We start from the raw sequence: 26,911 nt of genomic DNA, 5'->3' as shown, positions 1-26,911 counted from the left end.
GGTTGCAGGAGCTGTGTCGTGCGAGGATGGCAGGGAAGGCAGGTGAAGGAGGCAAGACAGAGGCCACATCAACAACAGCAGCAGCAGCAACACACGCACCCAGCCATAGGGTGTCCAGCCTCTCTAAGGATTCTGACAATGGCAACAACTCACCTTCATCCAGGTCATCCACCAGCTCATGGTCAGTATTATACAACTTATACATTATAGTATCCCTGGGAAAGAGCTATACCAGTAGAGGTTATACATCACCTGGGGAATAAGTACGACAGTTTGGTATCCATTCCGAAACGTTGCGCCTACACAGTAGGCTTCTTCAGTCGAGTACAGAGGAGTGAGCAGTAGTAGTAGAGATGTAACGACGATGTAATCAGTCCATCACCCTTGAAGATGCAGTTTTGAGACAGTCCCTCAGCTGAGGGACTGACAGTCTTCAAGCGTGATAGACTAATTACATCGTCTTTACATCTCTCCTGCTTCTGCTGCCTCCTCTGTACTCGACTGAAGAAGCCTACTGTGTAGGCGACACGTTTCGGAATAAAATTACCTAACTGTTGGACATGCGTCTTACTTATCAATTATCAACTTATCGGTATTGTATACCATTATCATATTCACTTGGGTAATAAGGGGTAGGGTAGGTATTATGAGGCCAGAGAAGAGTAGGACCCATTGTTTGAATGCAAGAATCTTCCTCCAGCACGAAGGCAGAACCCTCCATCCCCTTTCTTCCTCTTACCTGAAGGATGTTTACAGGGGTCAGCGCCCCCGCGTCTCAGTACCAGACCAAGCTGTTTGTAACTGTTAAAAGTGCTGTTGGCAACAGTCACTCAACAAACCCATCCTGTGTTTGTTTTTGTATTTTAAGAAGAGTGGGTTTGTTACTGTATTCACTGGGGAAATGATAAAGCAGTTGGAGATAATACAATGCCTGGGTCATGAGAGGCTGTCAAGTTCGATCCAAGGTGAGACCAGCCCCAGTTCCTTGGATCAGGAGCCCTTTAGCAACATCGAGGCATGTTCCTCGGAGGGTGTACTGGTGGAGATGCAGTGTTTACATAAGACCTCAACGTGTAATTGAAGTCTCTCTTTCTCTCTCTCTCTCTCTCTCTCTCTCTCTCTCTCTCCCATTTACCTGACTCTTTCTCTCCCATATCTCTCCCCAGTTCTCTCGCATATATCTTTCTCCCCTCACTGTTTCGCCCCTTTCCATACGCTGTCACGTACCTCTGCATGTACTCTCCACTAGCGGTACTGCTGATCTCAAATGAGAGAGAGCGCGCGCGCTCTGGAGTCTGGCTTAAGCCATCACGATGCAGGTGTAAAGATGTGACTCAGGTGTGGCTGGTACACACCTTCCGCTTTAACCACTACCACCACCACCACTACCACCACTACCACCACCGCCTCACACTGTCAGAGATAATCTACATTAACGCCGGGTAAATAATGGACTTGGTTGACATTTTAGGCTTGGCTATGACAGTGCCAACCACCAGAGTGCCAGCCAGCCACTCCTTCAAGGGCTGGGCTGAAGGGCTCTTGATCTAAGAAATTGCAGCTGTTTTTTACTCACCTGCTGTATGACCCCTACGGTTTCAGTGCTGTCGCATAAGCCCTAAGAACTGGAGGTAATCAGGGTACAGTAGCTCAGTTTTTTCGGATCAAGAGCCGTCGCCAGCATCAAGGCACTACTCGTGATTTTCAGACGGGATCAGATTACAGAGCCCATTCTCGCACCATCACCAGTCAGCTGGTGATGGTGGTAGGGATGGTGATGGGTGGTGGTGGTGATGGTGATTGGTGATGAGTAATTTGATTGGTGATTGGTGATAGGTAGTGATGGTGATAGTGATTGGTGATGGGTAGTGGTGGTGATAGTGATTGGTGATGGGTAGTGGTGGTGATTCGTGGCTTTGATCAATGACGGTGATTTTTGATGGGTGGTGATTGTTGATGGGTTGTGGTGATTGACGATGGGTGGTGGTGATGGTTATACCTGGAGGGTGTTTCGGGGGTCAACGCCCCCGCGACCCAATCCATGACCAGGCCTTGTGGTGGTAATTGGCGATGGGTGGTGGTGATGGATGGTGGTGGTGGTGGTGATGGATGGTGGTGGTGGTGGTGATGGATGGTGGTGGTGGTGGTGGTGGTGTTATGCTGGGGGTTGAGCAGACGCCCGGATGAACACAGTTGTACACACACTGAGCCTCAACACACACACACACACACACACACACACACATACACACACGTACCTGTCTCACTGTCGTATACTGCTACTCAGGAAATGTTAGGAGAGTTACTTATGAAAAAAATCCAGATATGGGATTTAAGTGAACATAAGTGGTCAGTGGGCAAATGGTTCGCTAAGAGGAGTTGTTTTTCACTCTGAATCCGAAGGTGTTCGCCTGTGTCCGAAGGTATCCACCTGTGTCCGAAGGTGTCCACCTGTGTCTGGTTCATTTAGGAGAGCATAAAATGCATTTCGTGTTGACAGTAATGATCTTCAACATATTTAGTGACTGAAAAAATAGCGGGTTTTTTCCTTCCCTCGCCAAATGGATTCATTTGTGAAGATTTTGAGTGTTCAGCATTACCATCAATGGAGGTGGACCAACACTGGCAGTAGTGCCTTTGAAAACGAGTGTTGAACAACATGTGCGCTGGAGGATGGTAGTGTGGTAGTGCTGGTAGCATCACCAGGTGCTCAAGACGAGCTTTTTATCCCAAGATTGGATACAATCCCAGGACTGGATACAATCCTGGGTTGCTAACCCGAGATAACCTAGTGTGGTGGCTGGTTCCAACTGAGATTCTTACCTAATACCTAGGAGAACAAGGACCATCTAACATCTAGGAGGACAAGGACCATCTAACACCTAGGAGAACAAGGATCATCTAACACCTAGGAGAACAAGATCCAACTAACACCTAGGAGAACAAGACCCAACTAACACTTTTGAGAACAAGAACATTAGGTACCAGGACACTAACGTCTCAACTCGCCCAGGATCGAAGCAGAGTCCTCTCGGTTGTGAGCCTAATTCTCTCATCTGTAAGTCAGCACTGTGTAAACACTTGTGGAACAGTGTTGGTATCACCAGCTAGAAGTGTGAGTCATGTTGCCAAAGTACTTCCGTTACTGTTGACACCAATATACTGATGTGCGATCACGCAGTCTGACGTGGGCAGGGATGCGTTAGTGCCTATGTTGGCGGGTCCGAGTGTCCCAGGATGTGTGCGCGTGTGTGTGTACTCACCTAATTGTGGTTGCAGGGGTCGAGACTCAGCTCCTGGCCCCGCCGTGTGTGTGTGTGTGTGTGTGTGTGTGTGTGTGTGTGTGTGTGTGTGTGTGTGTGTGTGTGTGTGTGTGTGTATGAGTAGTGTTTGTGAGTGTATGAGTGTAATGGAGTGTGGGTAAATGTTTGTACAGTACAGATTATGAATAAGATATGTGGAAAACTTGCTTATCATCATTGCTGAAACGTTTCGCCCACACAACAGGCTTCAGCAGTCGTGGCTTCTGCAAACAGTGGAAGAAGTGGAGAGATTAGTTTGATCTATCTGAACTGAGGAACTGAACACCTAAAACTGACCTCTCCACGTCTTCTGTTATTTTTACTTTAAATGTCGCCTCTGTATTCAACTGAAGAAGCCTACTGTGGAGGCGAAACGTTTCGGCGATACGTATAAGCAAGTGTTGCACATAACTTGTCGGTATTGCATATCATTATGTAACTGTATGTAGGCGAGCCAGAATATGTGGGTGAACGTATGCGGGAGTGGTACAATGTATTTATTGCTAGATGTGTGTGTGTGTGTGTGTGTGTGTGTGTGTGTGTGTGTGTGTGTGTGTGTGTGTGTGTGTACTCAGTTTTACTCACCTAGTTGCGGTTGCAGGGGTCGAGTCCGAGCTCCTGGCCCCGCCTCTTCACTGGTCGCTACTAGGTCACTCTCCCTGTATCATGTGGGAGTTCGACGTGGATTGGGTAAAGTAATACTCACGTAGGCTGGTAGTACGTATAATTACAGATAATGTGGAGAACGCCCTTACAGCCGTGACCTATCTGCTCACTCTCGTACAACTGACTGACTGGCCGCCCACAGTACCCATATGTGAGAGGGTCTTTGAATACTGCCAGGTCAGCGCAATATGAATATACAGTGACTCAGGCAGAGACGGTTGGTCGTGAGTCAACTGGCACAGTGGTTACTGGTAACTGGTTACTACTACTGAGACCTGAGCCGTGAGCTTTATCATACCTCTGCTTAAAGCTATGTATGGATCCTGCCTCCACTACATCGCTTCCCAAACTATTCCACTTACTGACTACTCTGTGGCTGAAGAAATACTTCCTAACATTCCTGTGACTCATCTGTGTCTTCAACTTCCAACTGTGTCCCCTTGTTACTGTGTCCAATCTCTGGAACATCCTGTCTTTGTCCACCTTGTCAATTCCTCTCAGTATTTTGTATGTCGTTATCATGTCCCCCCTATCTCTCCTGTCCTCCATTGCCGTCAGGTTGATTTCCCTTAACCTCTCCTCGTAGGACATACCTCTTAGCTCTGGGACTAGTCTTGCTGCAAACCTTTGCACTTTCTCTAGTTTCTTTACATGCTTGGCTAGGTGTGGGTTCCAAACTGGTGCCGCATACTCCAATATGGACTAACGTACACGGTGTACAGGGTCCTGAATGATTCCTTATTAAGGTGTCGGAATGCTGTTCTGAGGTTTGCTAGGCGCCCATATGCTGCAGCAGTTATTTGGTTGTGTGTGTGTGTGTGTGTGTGTGTGTGTGTGTGTGTGTGTGTGTGTGTGTGTGTGTGTCATGGTTCATGTGTGTCTTCAGCGTCCAGCTGTGTCTCTTTGATCCTGGTCCTCTTAATTCAAAGTTTTTTTTTTTCCTGTCTGCTCTATCAATTCTTTTAAAATTGTATCTGTAATAATCATGTCCTTCCTTGTCCTTGTCTCCGCCCACGTCAAGTGTAGACCTTTGAACCTTGTCGAGCTTCTGCTCGTGCTTGATCAGGTGTGGGCTCAATGCTGGGGCTGCATACTCAGTGACTGGCCTAACATTTGTCGCATATAAAGCTCTGAATAATGTTCTGATGTCTGCTAATTTAGCATATGCCACTGACGTTATACAGTTTGTGTGTATTTCTGGCGATGTACTTGATGTTATATATACCCCCAGGTCCTTTTAGCTGTAATATTTCAGGTGTCTCTGCCTGGTCTGCCCTCTCCCTGCACTCAACAAAGCAGGGAACAGTCTGTGACCTGATTATAATTAGACACGCGCAACATTTGGGTATCTTTAATGTAGACGTTTCGCCAACCAGTGGCTTTATCAATACAAAATCAAGGACAGAATTTGGAAGGCAGTAGAACTATATACAAAGTTTGGATGAAGAAAGCAACCAGGTAACCACTTCAGAGTAGCCCCCTTCAGAAATACCTTATTACATATTGATCGGTGTTCAGCAGTAAACAGCAGTATGTTCTGCCCAAGTTGTTTATTTTCGTAATTTTCGTATTGTGTGACGATCTATGCTAGCCCAGTACTGGAACCTTGAAAGATGAAGGTTATATATTTATCTTCAGAACAATAGCAAATTCACGTAACTTTACAAAGAAAATTGAGCTAATATAGAATAGAGCTGTGGTTGATGAGTATGACATGCGTCACAGTTGGGTAGCTTTATTGTTGAAACGTTTCAAGTACATGGTAGGCTTCTTCAGTCAAATACAGAGTAGTGAAGTAAAGATGATGTAATCAGTCCACCAACATTGGAGACAGAGTATTTGATGTGGTCAGTCCCTCAGTTTGAAGAAGAGTTCAGCTCCACAGCGCTGAGCTCTTCTCCAGCCAGACGGGTCAGTTATCCAGCGGCGGTTAGCGAAAGGAGGATCAAGCTTTTCGTACTTGGACTGAATGAACCACATGAGTTTAGCACGTCACGAACTAGCACAGAGTTGTCACTAATTACATCTAGGTGAGGAGGTGATGACTGCCACACCTAGCTACCCTCTAATGACTGCCATGCTGCCACACCTAGCTGCCTTCTAATAACTGCCACACCTAGCTACCTTCTAATGACTGCCACGCTGCCACACCTAGCTACCCTCTAATGACTGCCATGCTGCCACACCTAGCTGCCCTCTAATGACTGCCACGCTGCCACACCTAGCTGCCCTCTAATGACTGCCATGCTGCCACACCTAGCTACCCTCTAATGACTGCCACGCTGCCACACCTAGCTGCCTTCTAATGCCACACTGCTACCCACACCTACGCCTAACTGCCCTCTAATGACTGCCACGCTGCCACACGCTAGCTAGCTGCCTTCTAATGACTGCTACGCTGCCACACCTAGCTGCCCTCTAATGACTGCCACGCTGCCACACCTAACTGCCCTCTAATGACTGCCACACCTAACTGCCCTCTAATGACTGCCACGCTGCCACACCTAGCTGCCTTCTAATGACTGCCACGCTGCCACACCTAGCTGCCCTCTAATGACTGCCATGCTGCCACACCTAGCTGCCCTCTAATGACTGCCATGCTGCCACACCTAGCTGCCCTCTAATGACTGCCATGCTGCCACACCTAGCTGCCCTCTAATGACTGCCACGCTGCCACACCTAGCTGCCCTCTAATGACTGCCATGCTGCCACACCTAGCTGCCCTCTAATGACTGCCATGCTGCCACACCTAGCTGCCCTCTAATGACTGCCACGTTGCCACACCTACTGCCACACCTAACTGCCCTCTAATGACTGCCATGCTGCCACACCTAGCTGCCCTCTAATGACTGCCACGCTGCCACACCTAGCTGCCTTCTAATGACTGCCACGCTGCCACACCTAGCTGCCCTCTAATGACTGCCACGCTGCCACACCTAACTGCCCTCTAATGACTGCCACACCTAACTGCCCTCTAATGACTGCCACGCTGCCACACCTAGCTGCCTTCTAATGACTGCCACGCTGCCACACCTAGCTGCCTTCTAATGACTGCCACGCTGCCACACCTAGCTGCCTTCTAATGACTGCCACACCTAGCTACCTTCTAGTGACTGCCACGCTGCCACACCTAGCTGCTTTCTAATGACTGCCACGCTGCCACACCTAGCTACCTTCTAATGACTGCTACGCTGCCACACCTAGCTACCTTCTAATGACTGCCACGCTGCCACACCTAGCTACCTTCTAATGACTGCCACGCTGCCACACCTAGTTACCTTCTAGTGACTGCCACGCTGCCACACCTAGCTGCCCTCTAATGACTGTCACGCTGCCACACCTAGCTGCCCTCTAGTGACTGCCACGCTGCCACACCTAGCTACCTTCTAATGACTGCCACGCTGCCACACCTAGCTACCTTCTAATGACTGCCACGCTGCAACACCTAGCTGCCTTCTAATGACTGCCACCCTGCCACACCTAGCTACCTTCTAATGACTGCCACGCTGCCACACCTAGCTGCCTTCTAATGACTGCCACACCTAGCTACCTTCTAATGACTGCCACGCTGCCACACCTAGCTACCTTCTAATGACTGCCACGCTGCCACACCTAGCTACCTTCTAATGACTGCCACGCTGCCACACCTAGCTACCTTCTAATGACTGCCACGCTGCCACACCTAGCTACCTTCTAATGACTGCCACGCTGCCACACCTAGCTACCTTCTAATGACTGCCACGCTGCCACACCTAGCTGTCCTCTAATGACTGCCACATGCCACACCTAACTGCCCTCTAATGACTGCCACACCTAACTGCCCTCTAATGACTGTCACGCTGCCACACCTAGCTGCCCTCTAATGACTGCCACACTGCCACACCTTACTGCCCTCTAATGACTGCCACACCTAACTGCCCTCTAATGACTGCCACACCTAACTGCCCTCTAATGACTGCCACACCTAACTGCCCACTAATGACTGCCACACCTAACTGCCCTCTAATGACTGCCACACCTAACTGCCCTCTAATGACTGCCACACCTAACTGCCCTCTAATGACTGCCACACCTAACTGCCCTCTAATGACTGCCACACCTAACTGCCCTCTAATGACTGCCACACCTAACTGCCCACTAATGACTGCCACACCTAACTGCCCTCTAATGACTGCCACACCTAACTGCCCTCTAATGACTGCCACACCTAACTGCCCTCTAATGACTGCCACACCTAACTGCCCTCTAATGATTGCCACACCTAACTGCCCTCTAATGACTGCCACACCTAGCTGCCTTCTAATGACTGCCACGCTGCCACACCTAGCTGCCCTCTAGTGACTGCCACGCTGCCACACCTAGCTGCCTTTTAATGACTGCCACGCTGCCACACCTAGCTGCCCTCTAGTGACTGCCACGCTGCCACACCTAGCTACCTTCTAATGACTGCCACACCTAGCTGCCTTCTAATGACTGCCACGCTGCCACACCTAGCTGCCTTTTAATGACTGCCACGCTGCCACACCTAGCTGCCCTCTAGTGACTGCCACGCTGCCACACCTAGCTACCTTCTAATGACTGCCACACCTAGCTGCCTTCTAATGACTGCCACGCTGCCACACCTAGCTGCCCTCTAGTGACTGCCACGCTGCCACACCTAGCTGCCTTCTAATGACTGCCACGCTGCCACACCTAGGTGCCTTTTAATGACTGCCACGCTGCCACACCTAGCTGCCCTCTAATGACTGCCACGCTGCCACACCTAGCTGCCTTCTAATGACTGCCACACCTAGCTGCCCTCTAGTGACTGCCACGCTGCCACACCTAGCTACCCTCTAATGACTGCCACGCTGCCACACCTAGCTGCCTTCTAATGACTGCCACGCTGCCACACCTAGCTGCCCTCTAGTGACTGCCACGCTGCCACACCTAGCTGCCTTCTAATGACTGCCACGCTGCCACACCTAGCTACCTTCTAATGACTGCCACGCTGCCACACCTAGCTACCTTCTAATGACTGCCACGCTGCCACACCTATCTGCCCTCTAATGACTGCCACGCTGCCACACCTATCTGCCCTCTAATGACTGCCACGCTGCCACACCTATCTGCCCTGTAATGACTGCCACGCTGCCACACCTATCTGCCCTGTAATGACTGCCACGCTGCCACACCTAGCTGCCCTCTAATGTTATTTTATTATTAGCTTTTTTTAACATACGAAAAGAGACGCGTTAATTACGATTACATTGGTCAGGTTTACCCAAAACCGAGTTAGTAATATTTAATTTTGTTCTCGGCTTACGTAGTACGGAAACGAATGCACTGTAGCGCCCGGCAGGCATTCTTCGCCTTAAAAATCTATATTTTAACGTGTTTCTGTAAAACGTTGAAAAATGCGATTTGCAAACGGGTACGTAGACCTCAGCTGGCTCCACCAATCACAGATCTTGCCCACCATATATTGTTTCTGAGTGCTGTGCCGAGACGGCATATCATTCCAATACCCCCCGCCCCCAGAAAAAGTCTCCATTCAAGGGGTGACATACCTGAGTTGTTACACGAGTTTCGGTACCCTGGCACCAGGTCTAGTACCTGACCTGGCACCAGGTCTAGTACCTGACCCGGTGCTTGAGCTTGTTGCCTGGGCCTGGTGCCGAGGCCAGGAACTAGCCTGGGTCTGGGGCTTGGGGGCCAGGTCTAAGGCCAGACCTAGAGCCGCTTCCCCCTGGAGACTGCCAGATCACTAAGGCTTTGATGTGCACACAGCGTTCTCTAATTCTGTGTTACACACCCTTGCTTTTCATTAAGTTTATTCTACACTTGCTCCCTTATCTCTCACTCCAGTGAGCTTCCCTCTCCCTCCCTCCCTCCCTCCCTCTCTTTTCTCTCTCTCTCTCTCTCTCTCTCTCTCTCTCTCTCTCTCTCTCTCTCTCTCTCTCTCTCTCTCTCTCTCTCTCTCTCTCTCTCTCTCCCTCCGTCTCTTTTCCCCTCCCACTCTTTCGCTCTCGATTTCCTGCCTTACCACGAATATGATTTCGTAAATACACCGTGCGTCTCCCTGACCTTAGCTACATTTCCCCCTAACCTTGGATAGATTCCTTCTTACCTTGGCTACATTCCCCCTGACCTTGGCAGCATTACCCCTGACCTTGGCAGCATTACTCCTGACCTTGGCAATATTCATCCCCTGAACTTCGCTACATTCATCCCTTGACCTTGGCTACATTCATCCCTTGACCTTGGCAACATTCATCCCCTGACCTTGGCAACATTCATCCCCTGACCTTGGCAACATTCATCCCCTGACCTTGGCAACATTCCCCCTGACCTTGGCAACATTTATTCCCTGACCCTGGCAACATTCATCCCCTGATCTTGGCAACATTTATTCCCTGACCCTGGCAACATTTATTCCCTGACCCTGGCAACATTTATTCCCTGACCCTGGCAACATTCATCCCCTGACCTTGGCAACATTTATTCCCTGACCCTGGCAACATTCATCCCCTGACCCTGGCAACATTCATCCCCTGACCCTGGCAACATTCATCCCCTGACCCTGGCAACATTCATCCCCTGACCCTGGCAACATTCATCCCCTGACCCTGGCAACATTTATTCCCTGACCCTGGCAACATTCATCCCCTGACCCCGGCAACATTCATCCCCTGACCCTGGCAACATTCATCCCCTGACCTTGGCAACATTTATTCCCTGACACTTGCAACATTCATCATCTGACCCTGGCAACATTCATCCCCTGACCCTGGCAACATTCATCCCCTGACCCTGGCAACATTCATCCCCTGACCCTGGCAACATTCATCCCCTGACCCTGGCAACATTCATCCCCTGACCCTGGCAACATTTATTCCCTGACCTTGACAACATTTATTCCCTGACCCTGGCAACATTCATCCCCTGACCTTGGCAACATTTATTCCCTGACCCTGGCAACATTCATCCCCTGACCTTGGCAACATTTATTCCCTGACCCTGGCAACATTCATCCCCTGACCTTGGCAACATTTATTCCCTGACCTTGGCAACATTTATTCCCTGACCCTGGCAACATTCATCCCCTGACCTTGGCAACATTTATTCCCTGACCTTGGCAACATTTATTCCCTGACCCTGGCAACATTCATCCCCTGACCTTGGCAACATTTATTCCCTGACCTTGGCAACATATATTCCCTGACCCTGGCAACATTCATCCCCTGACCCTGGCAACATTTATTCCCTGACCTTGGCAACATATATTCCCTGACCCTGGCAACATTCATCCCCTGACCCTGGCAACATTCATCCCCTGACCCTGGCAACATTCATCCCCTGACCCTGGCAACATTTATTCCCTGACCCTGGCAACATTCATCCCCTGACCTTGGCAACATTTATTCCCTGACCTTGGCAACATTTATTCCCTGACCTTGGCAACATTCATCCCCTGACCCTGGCAACATTTATTCCCTGACCTTGGCAACATTCATCCCCTGACCCTGGCAACATTCATCCCCTGACCCTGGCAACATTCATCCCCTGACCCTGGCAACATTCATCCCCTGACCCTGGCAACATTCATCACCTGACCCTGGCAACATTCATCCCCTGACCCTGGCAACATTCATCACCTGACCCTGGCAACATTCATCCCCTGACCTTGGCAACATTCATCCCCTGACCCTGGCAACATTCATCCCCTGACCCTGGCAACATTCATCCCCTGACCCTGGCAACATTCATCCCCTGACCCTGGCAACATTCATCCCCTGACCCTGGCAACATTCATCCCCTGACCCTGGCAACATTCATCCCCTGACCTTGGCAACATTTATTCCCTGACCTTGGCAACATTTATTCCCTGACCTTGGCAACATTCATCCCCTGACCCTGGCAACATTTATTCCCTGACCTTGGCAACATTCATCCCCTGACCCTGGCAACATTCATCCCCTGACCCTGGCAACATTCATCCCCTGACCCTGGCAACATTCATCCCCTGACCCTGGCAACATTCATCACCTGACCCTGGCAACATTCATCCCCTGACCTTGGCAACATTTATTCCCTGACCTTGGCAACATTCATCCCCTGACCCTGGCAACATTCATCCCCTGACCCTGGCAACATTCATCCCCTGACCCTGGCAACATTCATCCCCTGACCCTGGCAACATTCATCCCCTGACCCTGGCAACATTCATCCCCTGACCCTGGCAACATTCATCCCCTGACCTTGGCAACATTAGCGTTGTGTTCTCCAAGCAGTAGAACGTCTGAACACTTTCACAGTTAGGTTACTTAGTGTCACTTGTTCAATGAATAAAACAAGTAGGTAATAGAGCACAAAAAAGAACATACTGAAACACGAAAAAGAACACCATACTGAAACATAAAAGAGAACACCGTACTGAAACACGAAAAAGAACACCATACTGAAACACAAAAGAGAACACCGTACTGAAACACAAAAGAGAACACCGTACTGAAACACAAAAGAGAACACCATACTGAAACACGAAAAAGAACACCATACTGAAACACGAAAAAGAACACCGTACTGAAACACGAAAAAGAACACCATACTGAAACATAAAACAGAACACCGTACTGAAACACGAAAAAGAACACCATACTGAAACATAAAACAGAACACCGTACTGAAACACGAAAAAGAACACCATACTGAAACCCAAAAGAGAACACCGTACTGAAACACAAAAGAGAACACCGTACTGAAACACAAAAGGGAGCACCATACTGAAACACAAAAGAGAACACCGTACTGAAACAGAAAAGAGAGCACCATACTGAAACACAAAAGAGAACACCGTACTGAAACACAAAAGAGAACACCGTACTGAAACACAAAAGAGAACACCGTACTGAAACACAAAAGAGAACACGGTGCTAGAACACTACTAATATCTCTTCAACACACGGCCTCTTACCATGCAAGTTATAAAATATAAATTTATATTTTCTGTTGCGGAAATATAACCAGGAACTGAGAGATGATGTCGGATAACAGATCAAAATAATAGTGGTGTAGTCAACGAGTCAATATCCGGACTGGTTGATGCTTGTGGTGTAGTCAACGAGTCAATATCCGGACTGGTTGACTCAACGAGGACTGGTTGATGCTTGTGGTGTAGTCGAGTCAATAACTTGTGGTGTAGTCAACGAGTCAATATCCGGACTGGTTGTGGTGTAGTCAATATCCGGACTGGTTGATGCTTGTGGTGTAGTCAACGAGTCAATATCCGGACTGGTTGATGCTTGTGGTGTAGTCAACGAGTCAATATCCGGACTGGTTGATGCTTGTGGTGTAGTCAACGAGTCAATATCCGGACTGGTTGATGCTTGTGGTGTAGTCAACGAGTCAATATCCGGACTGGTTGATCCTTGTGGTGTAGTCAACGAGTCAGTATCAGTATCCGGACTGGTTGATGCTTGTGGTGTAGTCAACGAGTCAATATCCGGACTGGTTGATCCTTGTGGTGTAGTCAACGAGTCAATATCCGGGCTGGTTGATCCTTGTGGTGTAGTCAACGAGTCAGTATCCGGACTGGTTGATGCTTGTGGTGTAGTCAACGAGTCAATATCCGGACTGGTTGATGCTTGTGGTGTAGTCAACGAGTCAATATCCGGACTGGTTGATGCTTGTGGTGTAGTCAACGAGTCAGTATCCGGACTGGTTGATGCTTGTGGTGTAGTCAACGAGTCAATATCCGGACTGGTTGATGCTTGTGGCGTAGTCAACGAGTCAATATCCGGACTGGTTGATGCTTGTGGTGTAGTCAACGAGTCAATATCCGGACTGGTTGATGCTTGTGGTGTAGTCAACGAGTCAATATCCGGACTGGTTGATGCTTGTGGTGTAGTCAACGAGTCAGTATCCGGACTGGTTGATGCTTGGGGTGTAGTCAACGAGTCAGTATCCGGACTGGTTGATGCTTGTGGTGTAGTCAACGAGTCAGTATCCGGACTGGTTGATGCTTGTGGTGTAGTCAACGAGTCAGTATCCGGACTGGTTGATGCTTGTGGTGTAGTCAACGAGTCAGTATCTGGACTGGTTGATGCTTCGGGTGTAGTCAACGAGTCAATATCCGGACTGGTTGATGCTTGTGGTGTAGTCAACGAGTCAGTATCTGGACTGGTTGATGCTTGTGGTGTAGTCAACGAGTCAATATCCGGACTGGTTGATGCTTGTGGTGTAGTCAACGAGTCAGTATCCGGACTGGTTGATGCTTGGGGTGTAGTCAACGAGTCAGTATCTGGACTGGTTGATGCTTGGGGTGTAGTCAACGAGTCAGTATCTGGACTGGTTGATGCTTGGGGTGTAGTCAACGAGTCAGTATCCGGACTGGTTGATGCTTGGGGTGTAGTCAACGAGTCAGTATCTGGACTGGTTGATGCTTGTGGTGTAGTCAACGAGTCAGTATCTGGACTGGTTGATGCTGCCACAGTCTCACCAGTCAACTTGTTCTCCAGTTAAGGCGTGCATTTCTGCCCGCTCGAAATTTTTCAGAAATCTTATTGTTTTTTTAAGTTTTGTTCGATCAGGTTCGTTAACATTAACGTTTAATAACCTGTATAAACGTATAATTACCGAACTTACTTTAATGTTAAACTATATTTACGTATGACTGCGAAATTATGAAAAAGATTGCTCGCGTCTGGCAGCGAGGTTCATATTGCACACGCCTGGCAACACAAGTCGCATCATACACGTCTGGCAACGAAGTTCGTGTTGTGCTTGTTTGGCAGCATGCGACGCATTGCACGTCTGGCAGCACTGGGCGTATTGCATGTCTGGCAACACGCGTGTATTGCACGTCTGGCAGCGCAGGGCGTGTCGTACACTGCAACGTGTATATTTTCTCACGAACGGTGAAATAGAGAGATGACTGCGCCAGTTTAACTATTAGGTGGCTGTGTGACTCCCTACTGATTTAGCGCTTCCCCATCAATATATAATTATCAGGTGGTGTGTGCAAACAAATGGCATTTTTTTGTTTATATTACTGGAATAAATGACGAGGGTGATTTATGAGCCCCATTACTGATAGAGTGTAGCAACACCCACAGTGTAGCAACACTCACAGTGTAGCAACACTCACAGTGTAGCAACACTCACAGTGTAGCAACACTCACAGTGTAGCAACACTCACAGTGTAGCAACACTCACAGTGTAGCAACACCCACAGTGTAGCAACACTCACAGTGTAGCAACACTCACAGTGTAGCAACACTCACAGTGTAGCAACACTCACAGTGTAGCAACACTCACAGTGTAGCAACACTCACAATGTAGCAACACTCACAGTGTAGCAACACTCACAGTGTAGCAACACTCACAGTGTAGCAACACTCACAGTGTAGCAACACTCACAGTGTAGCAACACTCACAGTGTAGCAACACTCACAGTGTAGCAACACTCAGTGTAGCAACACTAAGTGTAGCAACACTCACAGTGTAGCAACACTCACAGTGTAGCAACACTCACAGTGTAGCAACACTCACAGTGTAGCAACACTCACAGTGTAGCAACACTCACAGTGTAGCAACACTCACAGTGTAGCAACACTCACAGTGTAGCAACACTCACAGTGTAGCAACACTCACAGTGTAGCAACACTCACAGTGTAGCAACACTCACAGTGTAGCAACACTCACAGTGTAGCAACACTCACAATGTAGCAACACAGTGTAGCAACACTCACAGTGTAGCAACACCCACAGTGTAGCAACACCCACAGTGTAGCAACACCCACAGTGTAGCAACACTCACAGTGTAGCAACACTCACAGTGTAGCAACACTCACAGTGTAGCGACACTCACAGTGTAGCAACACTCACAGTGTAGCGACACTCACACTCACAATGTAGCAACACTCACAGTGTAGCAACACTCACAGTGTAGTGTAGCAACACTCACAGTGTAGCAACACTCACATGTAGCAACACTCACAGTGTAGCAACACTCACAGTGTAGCAACACTCACAGTGTAGCAACACTCACAGTGTAGCAACACTCACAGTGTAGCAACACTCACAGTGTAGCAACACTCACAGTGTAGCAACACTCACAGTGTAGCAACACTCACAGTGTAGCAACACTCACAGTGTAGCAACACTCAGTGTAGCAACACTCACAATGTAGCAACACTCAGTGTAGCAACACTCACAGTGTAGCAACACTCTCAGTGTAGCAACACTCTCAGTGTAGCAACACTCACAGTGTAGCAACACTCACAGTGTAGCAACACTCACAGTGTAGCAACACTCACAGTGTAGCAACACTCACAGTGTAGCAACACTCACAGTGTAGCAACACTCACAGTGTAGCAACACTCACAGTGTAGCAACACTCACAGTGTAGCAACACTCACAGTGTAGCAACACTCACAATGTAGCAACACTCAGTGTAGCAACACTCACAATGTAGCAACACTCACAATGTAGCAACACTCAGTGTAGCAATGTAGCAACACTCACAGTGTAGCAACACAGTGTAGCAACACTCACAGTGTAGCAACACTCACAGTGTAGCAACACTCACAGTGTAGCAACACTCACAATGTAGCAACACTCACAGTGTAGCAACACTCACAGTGTAGCAACACTCACAATGTAGCAACACTCACAATGTAGCAACACTCACAATGTAGCAACACTCTCAGTGTAGCAACACTCTCAGTGTAGCAACACTCTCAGTGTAGCAACACTCTCAGTGTAGTAACACTCTCAGTGTAGTAACACTCTCAGTGTAGCAACACTCACAATGTAGCAACACTCACAATGTAGCAACACTCACAGTGTAGCAACACTCACAGTGTAGCAACACTCACAATGTAGCAACACTCACAGTGTAGCAACACTCACAGTGTAGCAACACTCACAGTGTAGCAACACTCACAATGTAGCAACACTCACAGTGTAGCAACACTCACAGTGTAGCAACACTCACAGTGTAGCAACACTCACAGTGTAGCAACACTCACAGTGTAGCAACACTCACAATGTAGCAACACTCACAATGTAGCAACACTCACAATGTAGCAACACTCACAATGTAGCAACACTCAGTGTAGCAACACTCACAATGTAGCAACACTCACAATGTAGCAACACTCAATGTAGCAACACTCACAGTGTAGCAACACTCACAGTGTAGCAACACTCACAATGTAGCAACACTCACAGTGTAGCAACACTCACAGTGTAGCAACACTCAGTGTAGCAACACTCACAGTGTAGCAACACTCACAGTGTAGCAACACTCGCAGTGTAGCAACATTCACAGTGTAGCAACACTCACAGTGTAGCAACACTCACAGTGTAGCAACACTCACAGTGTAGCAACACTCAGTGTAGCAACACTCTCAGTGTAGCAACACTCTCAGTGTAGCAACACTCACAATGTAGAGACACTTAGAGATGGGTAGTTGCATGATGCAAACATCGGCTGGATCTGGGCGCCAGGGAGGTGGTGGATGGTACCCAGCAACAGGAAGGTCACAACTCTTCTCAAGTAGTTGTATAGGCAGCAGCTTCCGCCCAGCAGCACAAAACGAACGAATCCAGGACTAGTCAGTGAAGAGTGTGGGATCTTGTGTCATGGTTTTCAATATCCGTCTTCTTAGTGGGGTACCTTGCTGCCGGCGCAGAATCGTGGCTACTTTGCAGGCGTTTATGTATCTTAATCTGTCAGTCAAGGAAGGAAGCCGGGCCTCAGATCTGAGACACACTGTGTTGGTCCAGATGGGGGCCCCAAGCATAGTTCTTATCGCCTGGTTTTGTACGACCTCCACCCTTTGCCTGCTCTGCGGGAAGAGATGAGCTAACGCCGGTGCACCGTAGTCAATAAGCGAGCGTATAGCTTGTATATAGTACAAGCGAAGTACATCTTTGCTTGCCCCTGCACGGTGCCTCGTCATGGCTCTCATGGCGTTGAGTCTGAGTAGAGCACGTGACCTGACATACTCGGCCTGTTTCTGAAAGGTCAGCTTTTTATCAATGTAGATTCCCAAGTGGTAAATTAGACACATGTGCAACTCTTGGGTATCTTTATTGAGTAAACGTTTCGCCACACAGTGGCTTCATCAGTCCATACGTAGGAGAAACTTGAAGAACAGGAGGAGAATGAGGCAATCAGTCCCTCAACCTTGATAACCTTGATAATAAAGATACCCAAGAGTTGCACATGTGTCTAATTTATCAACATGTCGGTTCTCTGAACCATTCATCTACAAAGATTCCCAAGTACAGGTAGGAGCCTGTCCACTCAAGTTCTATATCCTGAATACGTAATCTATTCACAGGATCTGGTCCCTTGAACGTCATTACAAGAGATTTCTCGGCCGAGATCTTGAGGCCTAGTTCCTTGCAAGACTGCGTAATTAGGTCCAAAGCTCTCTGAGCCTGTCGCTCCAAATAGCCTTTCTCATTCACTACGAGTGCAAGATCATCAGCATAGCTGAGAAGCTGTGTACCACTGTGAAAGGGAAGGCTCACAAGTTCCTGCATAAAGACGTTAAACAGGGTAGGACTGAGCACAACTCCTTGTGGCGTGCCGTTTTCCAGGGTTTGAAAGGAAGAGTAGTGTCCCTGAAAGCTGACACAGGCCTGCCTGCCCCTAAGGTAGGACTCTATCCAGGCCAGGAGGCGTCCTTTGATTCCCTTCCGAGCTAGTATTGCTAGAATTGCTGTGGGGCTGGCTAGCTCAAATGCCTTCTCAAGGTCGAGGTAGACGACGACACTAGGTTTTTTGTTACTATCAGCAATCTGGCTTAGTAGGGTGGTTATGCACTCTGCTGTACCCACTCCTTTGGTGAAGCCAAATATGTGATGATGAGGGGGTCCAAGTTTCCATAGGAGGCGGTTTAACACCATCCTCTCAGCAGTCTTGGCTATGCAGCTGGTCAGCGATATGGGTCTCATACTGCCTGGGTCCTTGGGCTTTGGAATTGGTACGATGGTAGCCTTCTTCCAAGCTGCTGGGAGTGTCCCGGCCCTCCACACAACCCACGTGTGTGAAGGACCTGTCTAGTTGGGCCAGCGGGCCTGCTGCAGTGTTCTCTTTCTTATGAGTCGCGCGTCAGGTGTTGCTTTGTTGTGGGATGTGATAGTGAGGTGTGGTCTAGACCCTTTATATGCCTTCCTCTGATGCATTACTTTTATTGTTCCTTGATAATGTGAGTAGTCACGAAAGTGCTTGGAATTTCTCTATTCTTTCACAGTGGTTATTTTGCATATAATATATATAAATATATATATATATATATATATATATATATATATATATATATATATATATATATATATATATATATATAATGCATGTGTACTCACCTGTTTGTGGTTGCAGAGATCGAGTCATAGCTCCTGACCCCGCCTCTTCACTGATCGCTACTGTGTATGTGTGTAATTTATAGCAGGGATCGACATAATTCTTGGAAAACACTAGAGTAGGATGAATATCATACCACCGTTCATTCTTCAGTGTCTGTATGTTTCACAACTCATTCGTTACAATCTGTCAGAAACAAAATATTCAATATAGAATAAAAACACATAGCAAAGATTTCTATAATCGAAAAGAATTAAAATACAGTAACTCTACGATATCTAGATGTTAAATATAAGCAGTTAACCAGTAAAGTCTAAATGTTAATAAAATAAAGACTGTTAGAACATAATCTAAATATTATAAGTGACTAAAATTACTTCACAGACGACCTATTTAAGTTGACAACACAACGCGACCTTTGAACTTCAGACAAACCTAGAAATGCAGTAATTGAATGAAGCTTTGGTTCCGTCCAGTGACAGACCTCGTAGAGACGAGTAAGTCGCGTCTCCCGTTGTAAGGAGACCGTTGACTGTGCTACGTCTGTGAACTTGACAACTATGTGGGTGATCACAAGTATGGCAATGTTCCCCAATGGCACTGAATGGTGGTTTAGTAATGGCACTGAATGGTGGTTTAGTAATGGCACTGAATGGTGGTTTAGTAATGGCACTGAATGGTGGTTTAGTAATGGCATTGAATGGTGGTTTAGTAATGGCATTGAATGGTGGTTTAGTAATGGCATTGAATGGTGGTTTAGTAATGGCACTGAATGGTGGTTTAGTAATGGCATTGAATGGTGGTTTAGTAATAGCATTGAATGGTGGTTTAGTAATAGCACTGAATGGTGGTTTAGTAATGGCATTGAATGGTGGTTTAGTAATGGCATTGAATGGTGGTTTAGTAATGGCATTGAATGGTGGTTTAGTAATGGCATTGAATGGTGGTTTAGTAATGGCATTGAATGGTAGTTTAGTAATAGCATTGAATGGTAGTTTAGTAATGGCATTGAATGGTGGTTTAGTAATGGCATTAAATGGTAGTTTAGTAATGGCATTGAATGGTGGTTTAGTAATAGCATTGAATGGTAGTTTAGTAATGGCATTGAATGGTAGTTTAGTAATGGCATTGAATGGTAGTTTAGTAATGGCATTGAATGGTGGTTTAGTAATAGCATTGAATGGTGGTTTAGTAATAGCATTGAATGGTGGTTTAGTAATAGTATTGAATGGTAGTTTAGTAATGGCATTGAATGGTGGTTTAGTAATGGCATTGAATGGTGGTTTAGTAATAGCATTGAATGGTAGTTTAGTAATGGCATTGAATGGTAGTTTAGTAATAGCATTGAATGGTGGTTTAGTAATAGCATTGAATGGTAGTTTAGTAATGGCATTGAATGGTAGTTTAGTAATAGCATTGAATGGTGGTTTAGTAATGGCATTGAATGGTGGTTTAGTAATAGCATTGAATGGTGGTTTAGTAATAGCATTGAATGGTAGTTTAGTAATGGCATTGAATGGTGGTTTAGTAATGGCATTGAATGGTGGTTTAGTAATAGCATTGAATGGTTTAGTAATGGCATTGAATGGTGGTTTAGTAATAGCACTGAATGGTGGTTTAGTAATGGCATTGAATGGTGGTTTAGTAATAGCATTGAATGGTGGTTTAGTAATAGCACTGAATGGTGGTTTAGTAATGGCATTGAATGGTGGTTTAGTAATGGCATTGAATGGTGGTTTAGTAATAGCATTGAATGGTGGTTTAGTAATAGCATTGAATGGTGGTTTAGTAATGGCATTGAATGGTAGTTTAGTAATAGCATTGAATGGTGGTTTAGTAATGGCATTGAATGGTGGTTTAGTAATGGCATTGAATGGTGGTTTAGTAATGGCATTGAATGGTGGTTTAGTAATGGCATTGAATGGTAGTTTAGTAATAGCATTGAATGGTAGTTTAGTAATAGCATTGAATGGTAGTTTAGTAATGGCATTGAATGGTGGTTTAGTAATGGCATTGAATGGTAGTTTAGTAATGGCATTGAATGGTGGTTTAGTAATAGCATTGAATGGTAGTTTAGTAATGGCATTGAATGGTAGTTTAGTAATGGCATTGAATGGTAGTTTAGTAATGGCATTGAATGGTGGTTTAGTAATAGCATTGAATGGTGGTTTAGTAATAGCATTGAATGGTGGTTTAGTAATAGTATTGAATGGTAGTTTAGTAATGGCATTGAATGGTGGTTTAGTAATGGCATTGAATGGTGGTTTAGTAATGGCATTGAATGGTTTAGTAATAGCATTGAATGGTAGTTTAGTAATGGCATTGAATGGTAGTTTAGTAATAGCATTGAATGGTGGTTTAGTAATAGCATTGAATGGTAGTTTAGTAATGGCATTGAATGGTGGTTTAGTAATGGCATTGAATGGTGGTTTAGTAATGGCATTGAATGGTGGTTTAGTAATAGCATTGAATGGTAGTTTAGTAATGGCATTGAATGGTAGTTTAGTAATAGCATTGAATGGTGGTTTAGTAATGGCATTGAATGGTGGTTTAGTAATGGCATTGAATGGTGGTTTAGTAATGGCATTGAATGGTGGTTTAGTAATAGCATTGAATGGTGGTTTAGTAATGGCATTGAATGGTGGTTTAGTAATGGCATTGAATGGTGGTTTAGTAATGGCATTGAATGGTGGTTTAGTAATGGCATTGAATGGTGGTTTAGTAATGGCATTGAATGGTGGTTTAGTAATGGCATTGAATGGTGGTTTAGTAATGGCATTGAATGGTGGTTTAGTAATGGCATTGAATGGTGGTTTAGTAATGGCATTGAATGGTGGTTTAGTAATGGCATTGAATGGTGGTTTAGTAATGGCATTGAATGGTGGTTTAGTAATGGCATTGAATGGTGGTTTAGTAATGGCATTGAATGGTGGTTTAGTAATGGCATTGAATGGTGGTTTAGTAATAGCACTGAATGGTGGTTTAGTAATAGCACTGAATGGTGGTTTAGTAATAGCACTGAATGGTGGTTTAGTAATGGCACTGAATGGTGGTTTAGTAATAGCACTGAATGGTGGTTTAGTAATAGCACGTCTAGGTAAATCTGAGGCTCCCAAGTTGTGTTGTCAACTTAATTAGGTCGTTTGTGAAGTAATTTTAGCGACTTATGAATTTTAGATTATGCTGTTACGGTCGTTGTCTCTGTTACTTGTTAACCTTCACTGACAATCTGTGAGTGAATCTTTAGATTTTATTGGTAAATTGTTCATATTACTTAACATTTGGATTTCTTAGAGTAATTGTATTTTTTTAATTATATTTTGACTCTAGAAATCTTTGGTATATATTTTAGTCTATATTAAATACTTCACTTCTGACAGATTCTGAAGATACGAGTGTATATGTATGTCGTGCCGAATAGGTAAAACTTGCGATTTTGGCTTAAATAGCAACGCTCTTCTTGCCGAAAAAGGCAAGCGAAAATTTGTATATGTAATAATTTCACAGAAATAATTCTAAACCTAACGAAAAAAAATATATTTCATTGTGTTTATTAAATTATTGTAAACTTTTCTAAAATACATTAGATTAAAATACATTGGATTAGGCTAAATTAAATTGCAATTTCTATAATAAAGTTAGGTAAGTTTTCTAAGGCTCTTTTGGTACAAAATTATTAATTTTTACTTTAACATAAATGAAAAATATATATCTTCAAATGTATAAGAGAAAATTTTAGACTTAATTTTAAATGAGTTCTTGCTAACTGACCAGTTTTACCTAAGAGAGAGAGATTTGTAAGCTCTGTGAATTCATAGAGTACAGAGACTCGAAGCAGTGACACAAGTTGCAGTCTTTCCACTCTAGCAATACAGTCTTGGTGGCTACAAAGATGGCTAAAACTGCCCAGTGGCTGTCAGCCGTGTAACACATGCAAGTTTTTGAAAAGAACTACAACCAGAGTCTTGAGTGCAACTCTCGTTACCTCTCACAAGCACCTACGACAATAGAATCATTTACGATATTTGTTTCAGGATGTTTTAGCAGTCCTCTGCAGGATGTTTTAGCAGTCCTCTGCATGATATTTTAGCAGTCCCCTATAGGATGTTTCAGATTCCTGAAGGATATTTGTTTCAGTCCTATAGGATGTTATTTGTTTCAGGAGCGAGGAACCTGTAGCGTCTAACATGGACATATCTACTGGACACATGGTGCTGGTATGTATCTGTATCACACACACACACACACACACACACACACACACTGCTGTGGTTGTGAGACGGCATCAACCTTCATAGTTTGGAGAAAGAATATCTTAGTTTATAATTAAGAGTGCAGAACAACACACGTGAGTGGTGTCCCGAAATATACAAAAGGGAAAATTATTGGGGTGAGGATAGTTCAGTATATTATAAGATAGATTATTGAAAACAGTAGCTCTTTGTTTACAGTGTAACTAGATAATACTACATCAGTACCTTGACATCAGCAGCAAAGAAATGGATGGATTGACAAACTGACAAAATTAGCATAAAATCAGGTAAGGTAGGAGGAACTGACAGTAAAATTAAAAAAAAAAGGACAACTTATGTTTGAAAACTGAACTGTAACCTATGAAGGTTTGAGTTTAATATTATAAGAATAAAGTGATGTATTACAGAAGATCAAGAGCTAAATAAAAGCCTTGGAAGAGAACATAAGAGTTATGTTGGTATAAGTAGACAGAAGAGAGAATCAGAACAAGAGGGGCACTTAGCTTACAATATCTCACATGTTAAAAACATTGAGATGTAAGAGCTAGGAGAGTGTTAAGCTAAAATCGAAAATTATACAAAAATCAATAAAGAGAAGGAGAGACAACAACAGGTGGTTATGGCTAAGGAGATTAATGCTAGAATATTTTTCCTGTAATACTAAAGATTACAAACAGTTCTGCTGTATAGCCCTTGTGGCTTAGCGCTTCTTTTTGATTATAATAATAATACAAACAGTTCTAAACTCTTGGGAAAGACTTGGCACAAGAAATGTAGTTAATGCTTTTAGCTGAGCAGACTGGATAATTAAATTTAGAAGAGAACGGAAGAAGATCGATGCTTTAAGCAGATGACCTAATGCTTAGTGGATGTTAGCATTCAAGACCATGTATTAGGATATATTACATATGAAAAATAGAAAGATTGAGAAGAGGCAATAGGACCAGACGGTATATCGTCATTTTTTTTTTACAAGACTATAAGGAAAAAGCTATGGTATCCACTCTGGAAAATTTTTATGATTTCACACTATTGGGAAAATTGGCAGGTAGATAGGACACACTGCACCAATATTTAAAAATTAAAAAAAAAAAAGGGAAAACCCTTTAAACTATAGGTCAGTGTCTCTGACAATGTTAGAATGTTGGAAAGAACATTAAAAGAAAGTGGATAAAATACTGTGAAAATTACGCTTTCTAACTAGTAAACAGCCGGATCTTGTGGTCTGTAAATTCATGTATAACAGATTAGTCCAGTAATTACAATAGTCACGGGCATAATGGATAGACCAATTGTATTCATGTAGACATTAAGAAAGATTTTTCTGAGTTTCCCGGGAACACTAATTTGCAAATTGAAAAATAGTGTAAGAATATAAGTAATGTTGCAGTGGATGAGACACTGATGTTGTGAAGAAAATCTGGATGTTATTAAGAAGAAATGTCCTCGTGGGTAGACGTTACCAGAGTGCTGCCACGAGGGCTGCCACGAGGGCTGCCACGAGGGCTGCCACGAGTGCTGCCACGAGTGCTGCCACGAGGGCTGCCACGAGTGCTGCCACGAGGGCTGCCACGAGTGCTGCCACGAGTGCTGCCACGAGGGCTGCCACGAGTGCTGCCACGAGGGCTGCCACGAGGGCTGCCACGAGTGCTGCCACGAGTGCTGCCACGAGTGCTGCCACGAGTGCTGCCACGAGTGCTGCCACGAGGGCTGCCACGAGGGCTGCCACGAGTGCTGCCACGAGTGCTGCCACGAGTGCTGCCACGAGTGCTGCCACGAGTGCTGCCACGAGGGCTGCCACGAGTGTTGCCACGAGTGCTGCCACGAGTGCTGCCACGAGGGATGCCACGAGGGATGCCACGAGTGCTGCCACGAGTGCTGCCACGAGGGCTGCCACGAGGGCTGCCACGAGTGCTGCCACGAGTGCTGCCTCGAGTGCTGCCACGAGTGCTGCCACGAGTGCTGCCACGAGGGCTGCCACGAGGGCTGCCACGAGTGCTGCCACGAGTGCTGCCACGAGTGCTGCCACGAGGGCTGCCACGAGTGCTGCCACGAGTGCTGCCACGAGGGCTGCCACGAGGGCTGCCACGAGTGCTGCCACGAGTGCTGCCACGAGTGCTGCCACGAGGGCTGCCACGAGTGCTGCCACGAGTGCTGCCACGAGTGCTGCCATGAGGGCTGCCACGAGTGCTGCCACGAGTGCTGCCACGAGTGCTCATGAGGGCTGCACGACGACGAGTGCTGCCACGAGTGCTGCCACGAGTGCTGCCACGAGGGCTGCCACGAGTGCTGCCACGAGGGCTGCCACGAGTGCTGCCACGAGTGCTGCCACGAGGGCTGCCACGAGTGCTGCCACGAGTGCTGCCACGAGTGCTGCCATGAGGGCTGCCACGAGTGCTGCCACGAGTGCTGCCACGAGTGCTGCCACGAGTGCTGCCATGAGGGCTGCCACGAGTGCTGCCACGAGTGCTGCCACGAGTGCTGTGCTGCACGACGAGGTGCTGCCACGAGTGCTGCCACGAGTGCTGCCTGCTGCCACGAGTGCTGCCACGAGGGCTGCTGCCACGAGCTGCTGCCACGAGTGCTGAGGGCTGCCACGAGTGCTGCCACGAGGGCTGCTGCCACGAGCTGCTGCCACGAGTGCTGCCACGAGTGCTGCCACGAGTGCTGCCACGGCTGCCACGAGGGCTGCCACGAGTGCTGCCACGGGCTGCCACGAGGGCTGCCAGGGCTGCCACGAGGGCTGCCACGAGGGGCTGCCACGAGGGCTGCCACGAGTGCTGCAACGAGTGCTGCCACGAGTGCTGCCACGAGTGCTGCCACGAGTGCTGCCACTTGCACCGATAATGATTTACATATATATATATATATATATATATATATATATATATATATATATATATATATATATATATGTATATATATATATATATGACTTACCAGAAGTAGTTATAAAATTATGTTAATATATATGTGGACGATGCAGAAATCTCGGATAAAATATAACATAAAAATCCCATTAAATAACAGGATAATTTGAATAATTGAGTAGGATAAAAGATCAAGCATTTATCTACATTAAATTAAATCACCTCTGTTAAGGTGAGAAATTTAAACCAAGTTACGTGAATTAAGACTGTGTAACAAAATACTTAAGAGAAGGGACCGAGCAGTTAGTAATAAGAAATTGTCACTAGATAATATAAATGTGACTGAGGAAGTCAAGGCTACGCTGGCAGACTATACATTACTTTTCAAAAATAAAGAAACCTTGTATAACCTGTTTGCAACACCGGCGACAACTGGCATATATAGCAGGTGTGTGTGAT

At 46.1% G+C, this 26,911-nt stretch overlaps 1 protein-coding gene across 5 annotated transcripts in view; it reads left to right on the top strand.

Annotated features, from left to right (window-relative positions):
* IA-2 (tyrosine phosphatase IA-2) overlaps positions 1-26,911 on the top strand; it is a 772,548-nt gene that overhangs the window by 713,056 nt on the left and 32,581 nt on the right. For 4 of the 5 annotated variants that reach the window (XM_070091865.1, XM_070091863.1, XM_070091866.1 and 1 more), the window contains exons 21-22: positions 9-181; positions 23,492-23,546. In XM_070091865.1, the coding sequence (XP_069947966.1) occupies positions 9-181; positions 23,492-23,546 (228 nt within the window). The remainder of the gene's footprint in view (positions 1-8; positions 182-23,491; positions 23,547-26,911) is intronic. The other variant, XM_070091864.1, reaches the window with a different exon arrangement.

Source organism: Cherax quadricarinatus, chromosome 37 (assembly GCF_038502225.1).
Source record: "Cherax quadricarinatus isolate ZL_2023a chromosome 37, ASM3850222v1, whole genome shotgun sequence".
NCBI lineage: Eukaryota > Metazoa > Arthropoda > Malacostraca > Decapoda > Parastacidae > Cherax > Cherax quadricarinatus.
Note: the sequence above shows the minus strand (reverse complement) of the source record. Positions and strands in the feature narration are given on the sequence as shown.